General features: G+C 35.5%; 1 protein-coding gene and 1 pseudogene across 4 annotated transcripts; both read left to right on the plus strand.

Annotated features, from left to right (window-relative positions):
• Window positions 1-1,345: 1,345 nt before the first annotated feature.
• LOC107468731 (uncharacterized) lies at window positions 1,346-6,303 on the plus strand. Of its 4 annotated transcripts, none has more exons than XM_021128595.2 (2): window positions 1,346-1,800; window positions 6,162-6,303. In XM_021128595.2, exons 1-2 carry the CDS (start codon window positions 1,418-1,420, stop codon window positions 6,166-6,168), a joined length of 390 nt encoding a protein of 129 aa, XP_020984254.1. In that variant the 5' UTR covers window positions 1,346-1,417; the 3' UTR covers window positions 6,169-6,303. The 4 variants fall into 4 exon arrangements, with proteins under 4 accessions (XP_020984254.1, XP_015943604.1, XP_052114443.1 ...); XM_016088118.3 differs by lacking the exon at window positions 6,162-6,303 and adding an exon at window positions 2,792-3,113; XM_052258483.1 differs by lacking the exon at window positions 6,162-6,303 and adding an exon at window positions 2,815-3,112.
• An 83-nt stretch (window positions 6,304-6,386) lies between these two features.
• LOC107468760 (DEAD-box ATP-dependent RNA helicase 47A-like) lies at window positions 6,387-10,325 on the plus strand (annotated as a pseudogene).
• The last annotated feature ends 1,105 nt before the right edge of the window (window positions 10,326-11,430 follow it).

The following is an 11,430-nucleotide window of genomic DNA, read 5'->3' on the forward strand; positions in this document are numbered from 1 at the left end:
GTCTCAATTGCAAAAAAAAAAAAAAATCCACCTTTTTTTAAGAGGCATATGATTAAATTCACATTTTTTTTGTTTATCTAAATGGTATCACCAACCCGACAGGTTAAAGACTAATTCGTCGCGAATCTAAGTTCCATTTAAAGGTTTGCCTGACCAATAAATTACAATACTCACATCTGCGCCAAATATTAACTACTTGCGCTCTTCATTACCTGTCCATTATTCACAAATAATTTATTTATTACCCAAATTCATATCCATGATATCTTATGGATTCAAATTTGTCCTGTCCTACCCTGTTTCAAAATATGATATATTTTACCATTTTTTTAATAGCATCCCTCTTGTATTGATATATATTATATGGCTTATGAAAATAAAATTTAAATTATCAAACTAAAAAGAATACGTAAATTTTAAATATAATTAAAGTAATCACATTATAAATTATAAACAATATTAAAGAACTTTAAATTTATTAAATTCGATAATCTATCTCAAATATTCATTTGTATATGTTAAAAGCGGTACAAGATAAATATAAAACATAACAATTATTATCTATATTTATCACATAACCAAACAATTATCATCAAGTATTACTTGTATCCACCTCCAAAATCTAATCCATTAGTTAGAGTGGAAGAATTTGATAATAAAAACGAATGGGGCTTTAGAGGGAGGGAGAGGGAGAGAGGAACAGCAGCTCCATGATTCATTTATGTAGAACTATCGGTGACACACCAATGTTCAAAATTAGAGACAATCTTTTATGTATACCTAATATATGTTGTGACTATCTGTATGATAATGAAATAATTGTGCGTAATAATAGTAATGCTTGGGTAAATGAAAAATTTGTGATGCATAAAAAATAAGTTATAAGCAATGTTTTAAAAATTCAATCAGACTGGCCAGTTTAACCAGATTAACTGAAAATCAGTTATCTAACCGGTCCGATTGACATCTAAAATCATTATGCAAAAATCGGTCAAATTAGTGGTTAACCAATGAATCGACCATGTTTTTAAAATGTTCCATTCTCTAATCAACACCAAAACGGTGCCGTTTTGGTCTTAACCCAAAAAAAAAAATGCTCAGCCCAGAATAAGAACACCCAATGTTCTGAAAATTTTCAAACCGTCCGATCGAATCGGTTGAACCGCAAACCGATGAGAATTACGACTCGATTTTATGCCAAAACCAAAAAAATAAAAACTGTTGTTGAACCACTAAACCGGCCGGTAACCGGTCAGTCGAGCCGAACCGGGACCCGGCCGGTTTTTTGCTTTGCCCAAAAACACTCAAAACGCACCGTTAGCATTCATTAACCCCCCTCCCCAACTCTTACGTTACCAACCCTAACCCACTCCAAATCTCCAACGGCCCAGCAGCACACCCTCTCTCATCCCCTCCCATGACCCTCGAGCTAGCCATTCCTCACTTCCTCTCAACGCTGGCGAGCTCAGCCCCTCCTTTTCGCGCAGCCACAGTCCTGCCGGCGCTACCTCTGTTTCACCGCACCCACTGTCCCGTTCGAAGCCCGTTCGTAGGTGCTCCTTGTCTCGGTGTCTCCCTCTTTCGTGCTCTGTTCAAGGCTTCTAGCTTCGAAGGTGCTCTCTTGCGCCGCCGTCGCGCTCCCATAGAGGAAGAATCATCGCAAGCGCCGCCGTTTCCTCCTCCTCTCGGTCAAGCCGTCATCCACTTCTCAGCTGCGCCGCTGTCTACTTCTCAGTCGTCCTACTCACCGCGGTCCTTGTCGTCCACGACACTCAGTCACGCCACGTCTTCCATCTTAGGGTTTGTAGCTTTCTTCTTTTATTTTCTTTGTGTGTTTTGGTAATTTCTGATGTGTGAAATTTATTTCTCTATTTGGTTTTGCTATGCTGCTATTTTGTGTGTGTTGTGATTTTATTATTTTAATTTAGTGATTATTGATTATTGAATGTGTGTGATTATTGATTAGCTTTGATTCTTCTATGCTGCTGTTTTGTGTGTCAATGTGTTGCTGATAATAATACCTCAGTCAGTAAAGATGAATTATGGCATGATGCTGATCAATATGGATTATCTTGGTTTAATGTTGCTGAATCGAAATTATGTGTTGTTTTACTAAGATTTTGAGGACCACGCTCTAATAATTGACCTTGCATATTAGTAATTGAGCTTTTAATAGAATTTAGAGGTGCTGAAATTTGGGTTGGCATGGTTAGAAACTAGAATTTACCTATAACTTTGTTTTGTGTTTCCAGCTTTGTTCAATGGCAAAGTAGACAAGTGTAGGGTAAGTTTGTGATTTACATGTGCTTGGATTGTGGCTGTTTTGATGATTTATTGAGTAACACGATGAAGGGGCATTAAAATGTCAAGTTTAGCTTTGGGTTATTGTGAAATCCTTTTGTTTTTCTGATTTGTTTTGAGTTTCCTTAAGTGAATACAATTTTATTGTGAGCCTGCAAGTTTGAGTCTCCTCTTGATTAGAAATTTGTGATATGTTAGGTGGCAGGTTAGATTTAGGTGTCGATAGCTTTGAGCCTGCAGCTATGGAAGAACGAGATTTCTAAACTTCTAGGTTGTGTTAAATGATGTGGATTGTACAGTTGCTACTTCGAAGAACCTTCATTCTTTTTTTTTTTTGGTGATGAAACCTTCATTCTTTTTCTTTGTTGCTTGGATAAATTTAAACCAGAGTTGGAAATGGTTTGATATTTTTTGGATATAATTGCTTTATTGATTAATGTCATCAAAGCAAACATTTATAGGATGAAGAAAGAATTTTGGTTTCTCTTAGGTAGCGTTTGTTTTCGGAAACAGGACACGGAGACATGGACAGCACATTCTTAAAAAGTGTTTGGAAGCAAAGACACACTGAACATATTGTCTCCGGGATAGTTTTTTATACTTTTGTGCCCACTCTTTTATGAAGGACAATGATGGACACGGGATTTGGAAGAGGGACACGGACTGTTTTTATGAATTTTTTTTCTTTTTTGTCCATGGTGCTATTTTTTATTATTCCACTGTTACCCCTTCTTATTTTTCCTATTTTGCGTTGTTCTCAAAAAGTACTTTTTTTACTCCATGCTTTTTTTCTATCTCTACTTTCTTTTTCTTTCTCTTTTTTTTTCAGGTACTCTCTCCTTTTTATAAAAATTTTTATTGGACTGGATAATTTCTTTTTTCTTATCATTCTTACTTCAACATCATTTTAACCTTACTGAGCACTACTAAGGTAATATTTGTTTTTGGAGACAGGATGTAGAGACATGGACAGTACATGTTTAAAATATGTTTGGAAGCAGAGACATGGACACAGAACACATTGTCTCCGAGACAATTTTTTATATTTTTGTGTCCACTCTTTTACGAAGGACAATGATGGACACGAAATTTGGAAGAGTGGACACAGAATTTTTTATAAATTTTGTTTTTCTTTTTGTCCATAGATATTTTTTATTATTCTACTATTATCCCTTCTTATTTTCCCTATAATTAGTCTTAAAACTTTTGAAAGATAAATATTTTTAAAGTTAAAATTGATCTTTTAAAATGCTAAAAAATAATTTACAAGTTGTAATTGATTTTATATAATTTAAAGAAAAATCAGTTTTTAGATAAAAAAAATTGGTTTTCTAAATAAAAATAGATTTTTATATACAAAAACTAATTTTTCTCATGTAAAAACGAATTTTTTTAAAACTGGTTTTTTATTTAAAATTAATTTGACTTGTTAACCTAAACAAAATTTTTTATTAATAAAACTCAGATCTATTTTTTTATTAATCTTAATCGTATGTATTGCTACATATTAATAATAAATTTAAAAATAAAATAATTATATTTATAAATTTTATTTTAATATAAATACTATTATATAATTTTTTATTAAAATTTTTGACTGCTTCAAATATTTTTTTCAAGTTTCCACTGTTTGTACTCCTACGTACTCTCATTATTTATTAAATTAGTTTATACTAAAAAATTTGGAATCACATGGCTATTTTAGTCATTTTATATAATATTTTAGTCTTGTCAATGTGTATCCAAACATAATACTGGACATTACATTAGTGTCTTATCCATCGTATCCAAACACGATACACAAAACATAATTTTTAATGTCTCTGTCCTATTGTCTTTGTCTCAGTGTATCTCTACAAACAAACGCTACCTTATAGTTATAGCAAACTTTGAAAGCAAAGGCCTCATTTCATTAAAATATTTAAGTTTTTACTATCTAAAGATCTTAAGATTGTGGTTGAAAACATTTCATGTAGTTTTTTAATTTAGAAGATATTTTAAAGTTTATATTAGACTATAATTATATTTTGAAGTGTTTATTTATAATTTATTTATTATTTTAATATAAAACGATTTTTTTGGTTAGACTACGGTTGGACCGATCGAACCACTAATGAACCAATAACTAAAGCGGTTCGATAATCGGTTCGGTTTTCAGAACCTTGAGAACACCCCTCCCTCTTCAATCTTCCACAAACGCCCAAAGCCTCAAATTGACCAACCCTAACCCTATCAGAGCAAAATCAACAAAGCTTTTCAGCCACCATCATTCCCCACCACTATCGGCGGTGACAACCAGTGATTGCCATCCTCGCTTCTCGAAGGTATTCTCTCCTCCTCGCGTTGTCAAGCCCGAGGGTGCCGTCAAGCCCGGACCTATCCTCGTCGTTGTCGCCAGAAGGTTGTCAAGGCCGGACCTGTCATCGTCGTCCTCGAGCCCGAGGGTGCCGTCGTTGCAGCCGAACGTTTCTGTTGCTTGACGTCGCAAACGTCTACTCAGTCTTGTTCTCCTCGCCGTCGCAAACGTGCCTGTTCTCCTCACCGTCGTTCCAGTGCCTCCAGAAGCTTCCTTCCTCCAACAACAAGTTCACCTACAACTGCACAACCACACCTTCAACTTCCTCGTCGATAATGGCTTCAGTCGGTTCCTCTCTTTTTCTCTCTGGATCTGTTTTCCTCTGATTCAATTTTGTGTATATATGTATGCATTTTTGCTCAGATGATTGTTAGGGTGGAATTCTCATTGTGTTTGAGTGATTTGAAATGCTGCATTGTCGTTTTTCTGCTTACTGTGTTGTTGCGGATGAATCTGCTGGAAGGCAGGTTCCTATTGCGTTTCTAGAGCGAGTGAAGGATGATCTTGTTTCCAAATATGGTGCCTCCGATAAGGCCGGTACTAATGCTGCCACCAACAGCCTTAACAAGGAGTTTGGGTAATTTTGCTGTAATTGCTGTATGTATATTTGCTGTAATGGCTGAGGTTTTATTTTGCTGTAATTGCTGTATGTATATTTGTAATTTGTAATTAGGTTCTGTTTTGTCTCTTTGTTTTATGCTCGTTGAAGGTATGCTATGTTGTAAGTTGTAACTGCAACTGAAACATAAAGCTGGGTTTTAGACTTTTCTTCTTTGAGGTTGTACCAATTTTTTAGGAGAAATGTTTAGAAGGTTTGAATGTTAAAATAGAAGTTGGTCAATTATCGATAAATCTCTTTCCTTTTAGGATTTTCAGGGGGCAGGGGATGGTTTGTTTTGCACATCTTGAAAAAATATTGCTGCTGAGATTGGTTCATAGCTATTTTTAATTAGTAATTTGGCATTAATTGAGTGAGTTTTGTCTAATTAAATAATTATTGATATTATTATTGATTGTTGGTGATTGTTGATTGAATGTGGATATAGTATTTTATGCCATGATTTTTTTAGTTCTAAATTTTGATGTTTGAATTTGAATGTAGAATTTTAATGATGAGATGGGATATAGTTTAGTTAGTGGATGGGTCATGAAATTTTAAATTTTATTATTATATGAATGATTGAATTTAAATTTTAAAAGATTTATATTGTATTTTTAATCATTTTATTTTATATTTAACGAAACCAGTTCGACCATGGTTCGATGGCCGGTTCGGTTCTCGCAATCTTGGTTATAAGAAAGAAGGGATGAATTGGGTTCTTTTTCTCAAAAAGATTTTACCCTTTTGATGAATGAATCACTTCTTTTTATAGGTTAAGTTTACATCAGTGATGCATGTAACAGAGTAGATTCTCAAAATAGATTGGCCAAATATCAAACACACTTGTTTGATATTTTAAATTTACATTTATTACGTTTTTGAACTAACAGGTACTTTAATTAGGTGTTGAAATTTCCATCTATGACCAGCACGTGGTAAGACTTTGGGGACTTCTAGCTTTCATCACATTTGATGACTTTTCAATGGCAATGGAGGAAAGCAAACAAACATCAGGAAGAAGGATATTGTGACACCTAGAGCTACATGTCTGGATTTTAAGATATTAAGTAAGGAAGTAAGGATAAGTAAGGATAAGGATAGTATTTTGTTCTTAGTTTTGTTAGAAAGATGCCAGCTTTGATGTCATCTAGGTTTCTTCTTCTTGTTGGAGAGTCCTTCCCCATTAGAAGAGCATTGGCTACTCATAAAAATGCTTCTTCTTTGTTGCACTCAAGTATTCATTGTATGAGCCAAGTGGAACCACCCAATCATGGTTCCTTAACCCTCTCAAGTGTTGGTTTCCAAGGTGAAGTTGATAAACCAATTAACAAAGGTGGCAAGTCTAGCAGTAAGGTAAAGCCATTGTTGGGTTCATCCCCTGGGTCCCTTAAGAGCAAAGGCATAGGGAAACCTATTGGTTCCAGTGAGAAGAAGAAAGTGTTTGGGATTGTTGAGAGGAAGAAACAACAAATCGAGGCTGCCCCATTTGCAGCAAAATCGTTCTCTGAACTTGGGTTGCCCCTTGTTCTGATTGAGAGACTGGAGAAAGAGGGGTTCAGTGTTCCAACTGAAGTTCAGTCTGCAGCTGTTCCTACCATTCTGCAGAACCATGATGTCATAATTCAGTCTTACACGGGTTCGGGGAAGACATTGGCTTATCTGCTTCCTATACTATCATCTATTGGTCCACTGATGAACAAAGTTTCCAAGAGTGCCAGTGGTGGTGATTCTGGTGGGAAAATGGGAATAGAAGCAGTGGTTGTTGCTCCCTCTAGGGAGCTAGGGATGCAGATAGTGAGGGAGTTTGAGAAGATACTAGGAGTGGAGAACAGGAAGAAGCTCTCAAGAAGAATAAACCTGCCATTGTTGTTGGCACACCTGGTAGGATAGCGGAACTTAGTGCAGCAGGGAAGCTTCGGACACATGGCTGTCGCTATTTGGTATTGGATGAAATTGATGAGCTCTTGTCATTCAATTTTCGGGAGGACATGCACCGGATATTGGAGCATGTAGGCAGGAGATCAGGTGCAGACCTGGATCCAAATGTTAAAAGGACTGAGCGTCAGTTAATTATGGTGTCTGCAACTGTGCCGTTTTCTGTTGTAAGAGCAGCGAGAAGCTGGGGATGTGATCCACTTCTCGTCCAAGCTAAGAAAGTTATCCCGCTTGATACTGTCTCGCCTTCGGGCCCTATCAATTTGTCAAGGCCTTCAGTCGGTTCTACTCCAGACCCAACTAAGCCATCTCAGGCATCAGTAGAGAGTTTGCCTCCGGCTTTGAAACACTATTACTGTGTAGCGAGGTTACAGCATAAGGTCGATACCATGAGAAAGTGTATTCATGCCCTGGATGCAAAAGTTGTAATAGCTTTCATGAACAACACTAAGCAACTAAAGGATGTCGTCTTCAAGCTGGAGGCCCGTGGAATGAAAGCGGCAGAGTTGCATGGGGATCTTGGGAAGCTTGCTAGGTCATCAACTTTGAAGAAATTCAAGAATGGCGAGGTGAGAGTTCTGGTGACAAATGAATTATCAGCTAGAGGTTTGGATGTGGCAGAATGTGATCTTGTGGTTAATCTGGACTTACCTACGGATTCAACTCACTATGCACACCGAGCAGGCCGAACTGGTCGGCTTGGTAGGGATGGTACAGTGCTGACCATATGTGAAGAGTCCGAAGTGTTTATTGTGAAGAAAATGGAGAAGCAGCTTGGAGTAACTGTGGCGTTCTGCGATTTTGTTGAGGGAAAGATGCTTGTCAACCAAGAAGAGAAAGCACTCAGCACTTCAAGAAAATGAGGTTTAGTTGAGGTTTACAAAGCTATACTCTAGGTTTTAGCTCTTGCATGTTTTCAAGAATAGACAACTTCTACTTGCAAGTGCATACTCTAAAACAAAAACTCACCTTATAATTTACGTTGTAAGTCAAGCTTGTCATCAACTATAGTTGACAGAGTCCCTCTCATCTGCATCTTTCTTTTTCCTCATATCGGATTGTTGTTATCAAGTTCTTATAATGTTTCAAATCTGAATTCAGTTTTTCTTTCTCTTTTTCTCCTCTTATCATCACTTTCTGTGACCTCAAAGTAATTCAGTATGAAATTTGATGCTGGTTTTGAATCTGCTGATGTAATCATAGAAAATAGCTATATAACATTTTTGTTAACTGCTGCTGCAGAAGTTTCTGGTTTAGAACTTGGAGAATAGGATATTCATTTTTGAACCTCTATGTTTCTCCATTTAAAGAAAAAGTTGAATTTCCATGGTAGTAGATAACATTGCGCAATGTTTAACTGGAAAATTTCACTTGGTAAAGTTTCCTCCTAGAGCCTAAGTCTTCTGTCTTCCGGGGTTGCATTTTCAACTTATATTCTCTAGCTCTAAATTCCTGCTTTTTGAATCGAGCTCCTTGCTTCGGCAACTTAAGTATCCAAGCAGGATTATTGTTGCTATTGAGAACCCTAAGGATATTGTTGTTCAGTCTGCTAGGCCATGTAGTCAGTGGGCAGTCTTGAAATTTGCCCAATAAACTGGTGCTAATGCAATTGCTGGAAGGCACACTTCTCAGAGGTCAGTCTTGCTTTCCCATTTTCACATAATCTTTTTTGTTTATCTTTTTGGATTCTGCATCTGAATATTATTGAAGAGTATGTCGATTGTGAATCTTTTGTGAATTTTGTATTCAATTTTTTATATTTGGTGAAAACTCAAGTGCAAGCAACTTCACGTAAAATTGATAGCTGAGAGCGGTTAAATAATTTGACTGATTTGACTAAATTTTCATCTAACGACTCTCAGTTATCAACTTCAGGTGAAGCTGACTGTACATGTGTTTTCACCTTTATATTTATCTTTTCCTGTATCTAGGGTTCTTTTTTTGTTATATACTTCTTATAAATTTGTTATAATCTAGTGGTTTGTCAATTTTTCTTGATATGGTGTGTTGTCTATTCAAAGAGTCAATTTAATTTCTAATCATAATTTTGATACGAGTAAGTGTATTTTGTATGACCACATTGTGTTCAAAACAGCTTATTATCATAATTTCACAATAGAGCTTATGAAAAAGAAAACTTGTCAAACCTCGACATTTCTGTTATCTTTCTGATGCTTCTGCTACGGAATGAAAGCATTTTTATGTTTGGTTGATTTTCCGTATTCCTTGTTTCCAGGTATTTACATAATTAACCTTGGACAAGACATGGGAGAGGCTCTATCTTGCTGTCAGGATTATTGTTGCTATCAAGAACCCTCAGGATATCAAAGTTCGCACAATAGGTGCGAATGCAATTGCTGGAAGGCACACTCCTGGAACATTCACTAATCAAATGCAGACATCCAATAACGAGCCTCGTCTACTCATTCTGACTGATCCAAGGACTGATCATCAGGTGCCACTTGTTTTAGATGTTTGAAACTTATGTTATTCATTTGTGTTGAGGTGTAGTGGTGTATGTTGTTTCACTATTATCTGTCAATGTTTTTATGGGAGTTTGAAATTCTGTTATTAGTTGATCTCATTTTGGGTTTGTTTTTCTACTTTTAAAAAAAAAAAAATATATGCAGCCCATGAAGGAAGGTGTTCTTGGAATTGCCTTGTGCGACACGGATTCTACAATGCGCTATCTTGATGTTGGCACTCCTGCCAATAACAAGGGGAAGCACAGTATTGGTTGTCTGTTTTGGTTATTAAGTGGGACGTGATGGTAAACTGATTTTTGCTCCTATGAATGGAACTATTATTAATTTGTGGCCCGTTTAGATTTACTTTATTTCCAGATGTCTGCATTGTAAATGTCTCATCTCATGTGCGCTTAGTCGGCGGAACAATCTTTCTTGCAGTACATACAGGCGTCTAAAGTTTCATATTTCCTCGTAAGATGGTAGTCTTATTATGTGGTAACCAGGAAATTTTCACTTGGTAAAGTTTCCTCCTAGAGCCCATTCTTCTGTCTTCCGGGGTTGCAATATCAATTTATGTTCTCTAGCTCTCAATTCCTGCATTTTGTATCAAGCTCCTTGCTTCGGCGAGTTAAATATTTAAGCAGCAGCTGAAGTTTGACTCCAATTTATTATTTCACTTTATTTAATGGTTCTTAGAAAACCTTGTTGTTTGCCCTTTATTGATTTATATAATGTTTGATAATCTAAATTTGTGATTGCTTTTGATCTTGGGGCTTTTTGAGTTTATCTGCTAATTAAAAGGTATTTTAGTTTATATAAAATCAAATTTGAAATTTTATTGTTACAATTAAAAGATTTTAATCATAGTTATCAGAACCGAACTGGTAATTAATCCGATTATATGACTAGGTCATTGGTTGAACCATTGGGTCATTGATTTACCCAATTGATTCGTTCATAATTAAATAAAAAATATAAAATTATAAAATTAAAATTAAAATTAAAAGTTAAAATAAATATTTTTAAAAATATATTAATAATTAAATATTANTGTCATCCAAGTTTCTCCGTGTTCGAATCTTCGACGATTCGGCAGGCGGGTATAGAATCGGTTATTTTAATTATAAATATAAAGATAGAGAAATATAAATATAAAATTCTAGTATTAATGTGTTTACTAATATAATTATTTTGATATAAATAGTATTGTATGCAAAGAGAGAGAATATTATATTGAAAGAGAGAAAAGTATAAAAGAGATTGTTTATTGTTATTACTTGCTTGTTTTTTTTGGAGGTAAAGGACTCTATTTATACATGTATGACAATATGAGGGGGGATCAATTTTAACATTCATTAATTATTATTTCTTTTTTGAGAATGTGAGTTATGCATGGGAATGGGCATCCACGTCCCATTCTTATCATAATATTCTCCCTTAGATGTCCATTTACAGTTATTGGCTCATTAAAATCTTACTAAAGAAAAATCCTGTGGAAAAAATCTTAGTGAAGAAAAAAGAGTACAATATCCTTTGTGATGGGGACTGCCTCATTAAAAACCTTGTCAAAAAAAATCCAAAGGAAAAAAAATCTTACCAAGGAAAAAAGAGTACAGTCTCCCCCTCTTGCCGACATCATTTAATGTCTCGAAATTGGCGCATCCCAATCTCATGTACTAATCTTTCAAAGGAGGATTTTGGGAGTGACTTTGTAAATAAATCTGCTAGATTGTCACTTGAGCAGATCTGGTTGGATATCAATTGTCCCT

Source organism: Arachis duranensis, chromosome 1, assembly GCF_000817695.3.
Source record: "Arachis duranensis cultivar V14167 chromosome 1, aradu.V14167.gnm2.J7QH, whole genome shotgun sequence".
Taxonomy (NCBI): Eukaryota; Viridiplantae; Streptophyta; class Magnoliopsida; order Fabales; family Fabaceae; genus Arachis; species Arachis duranensis.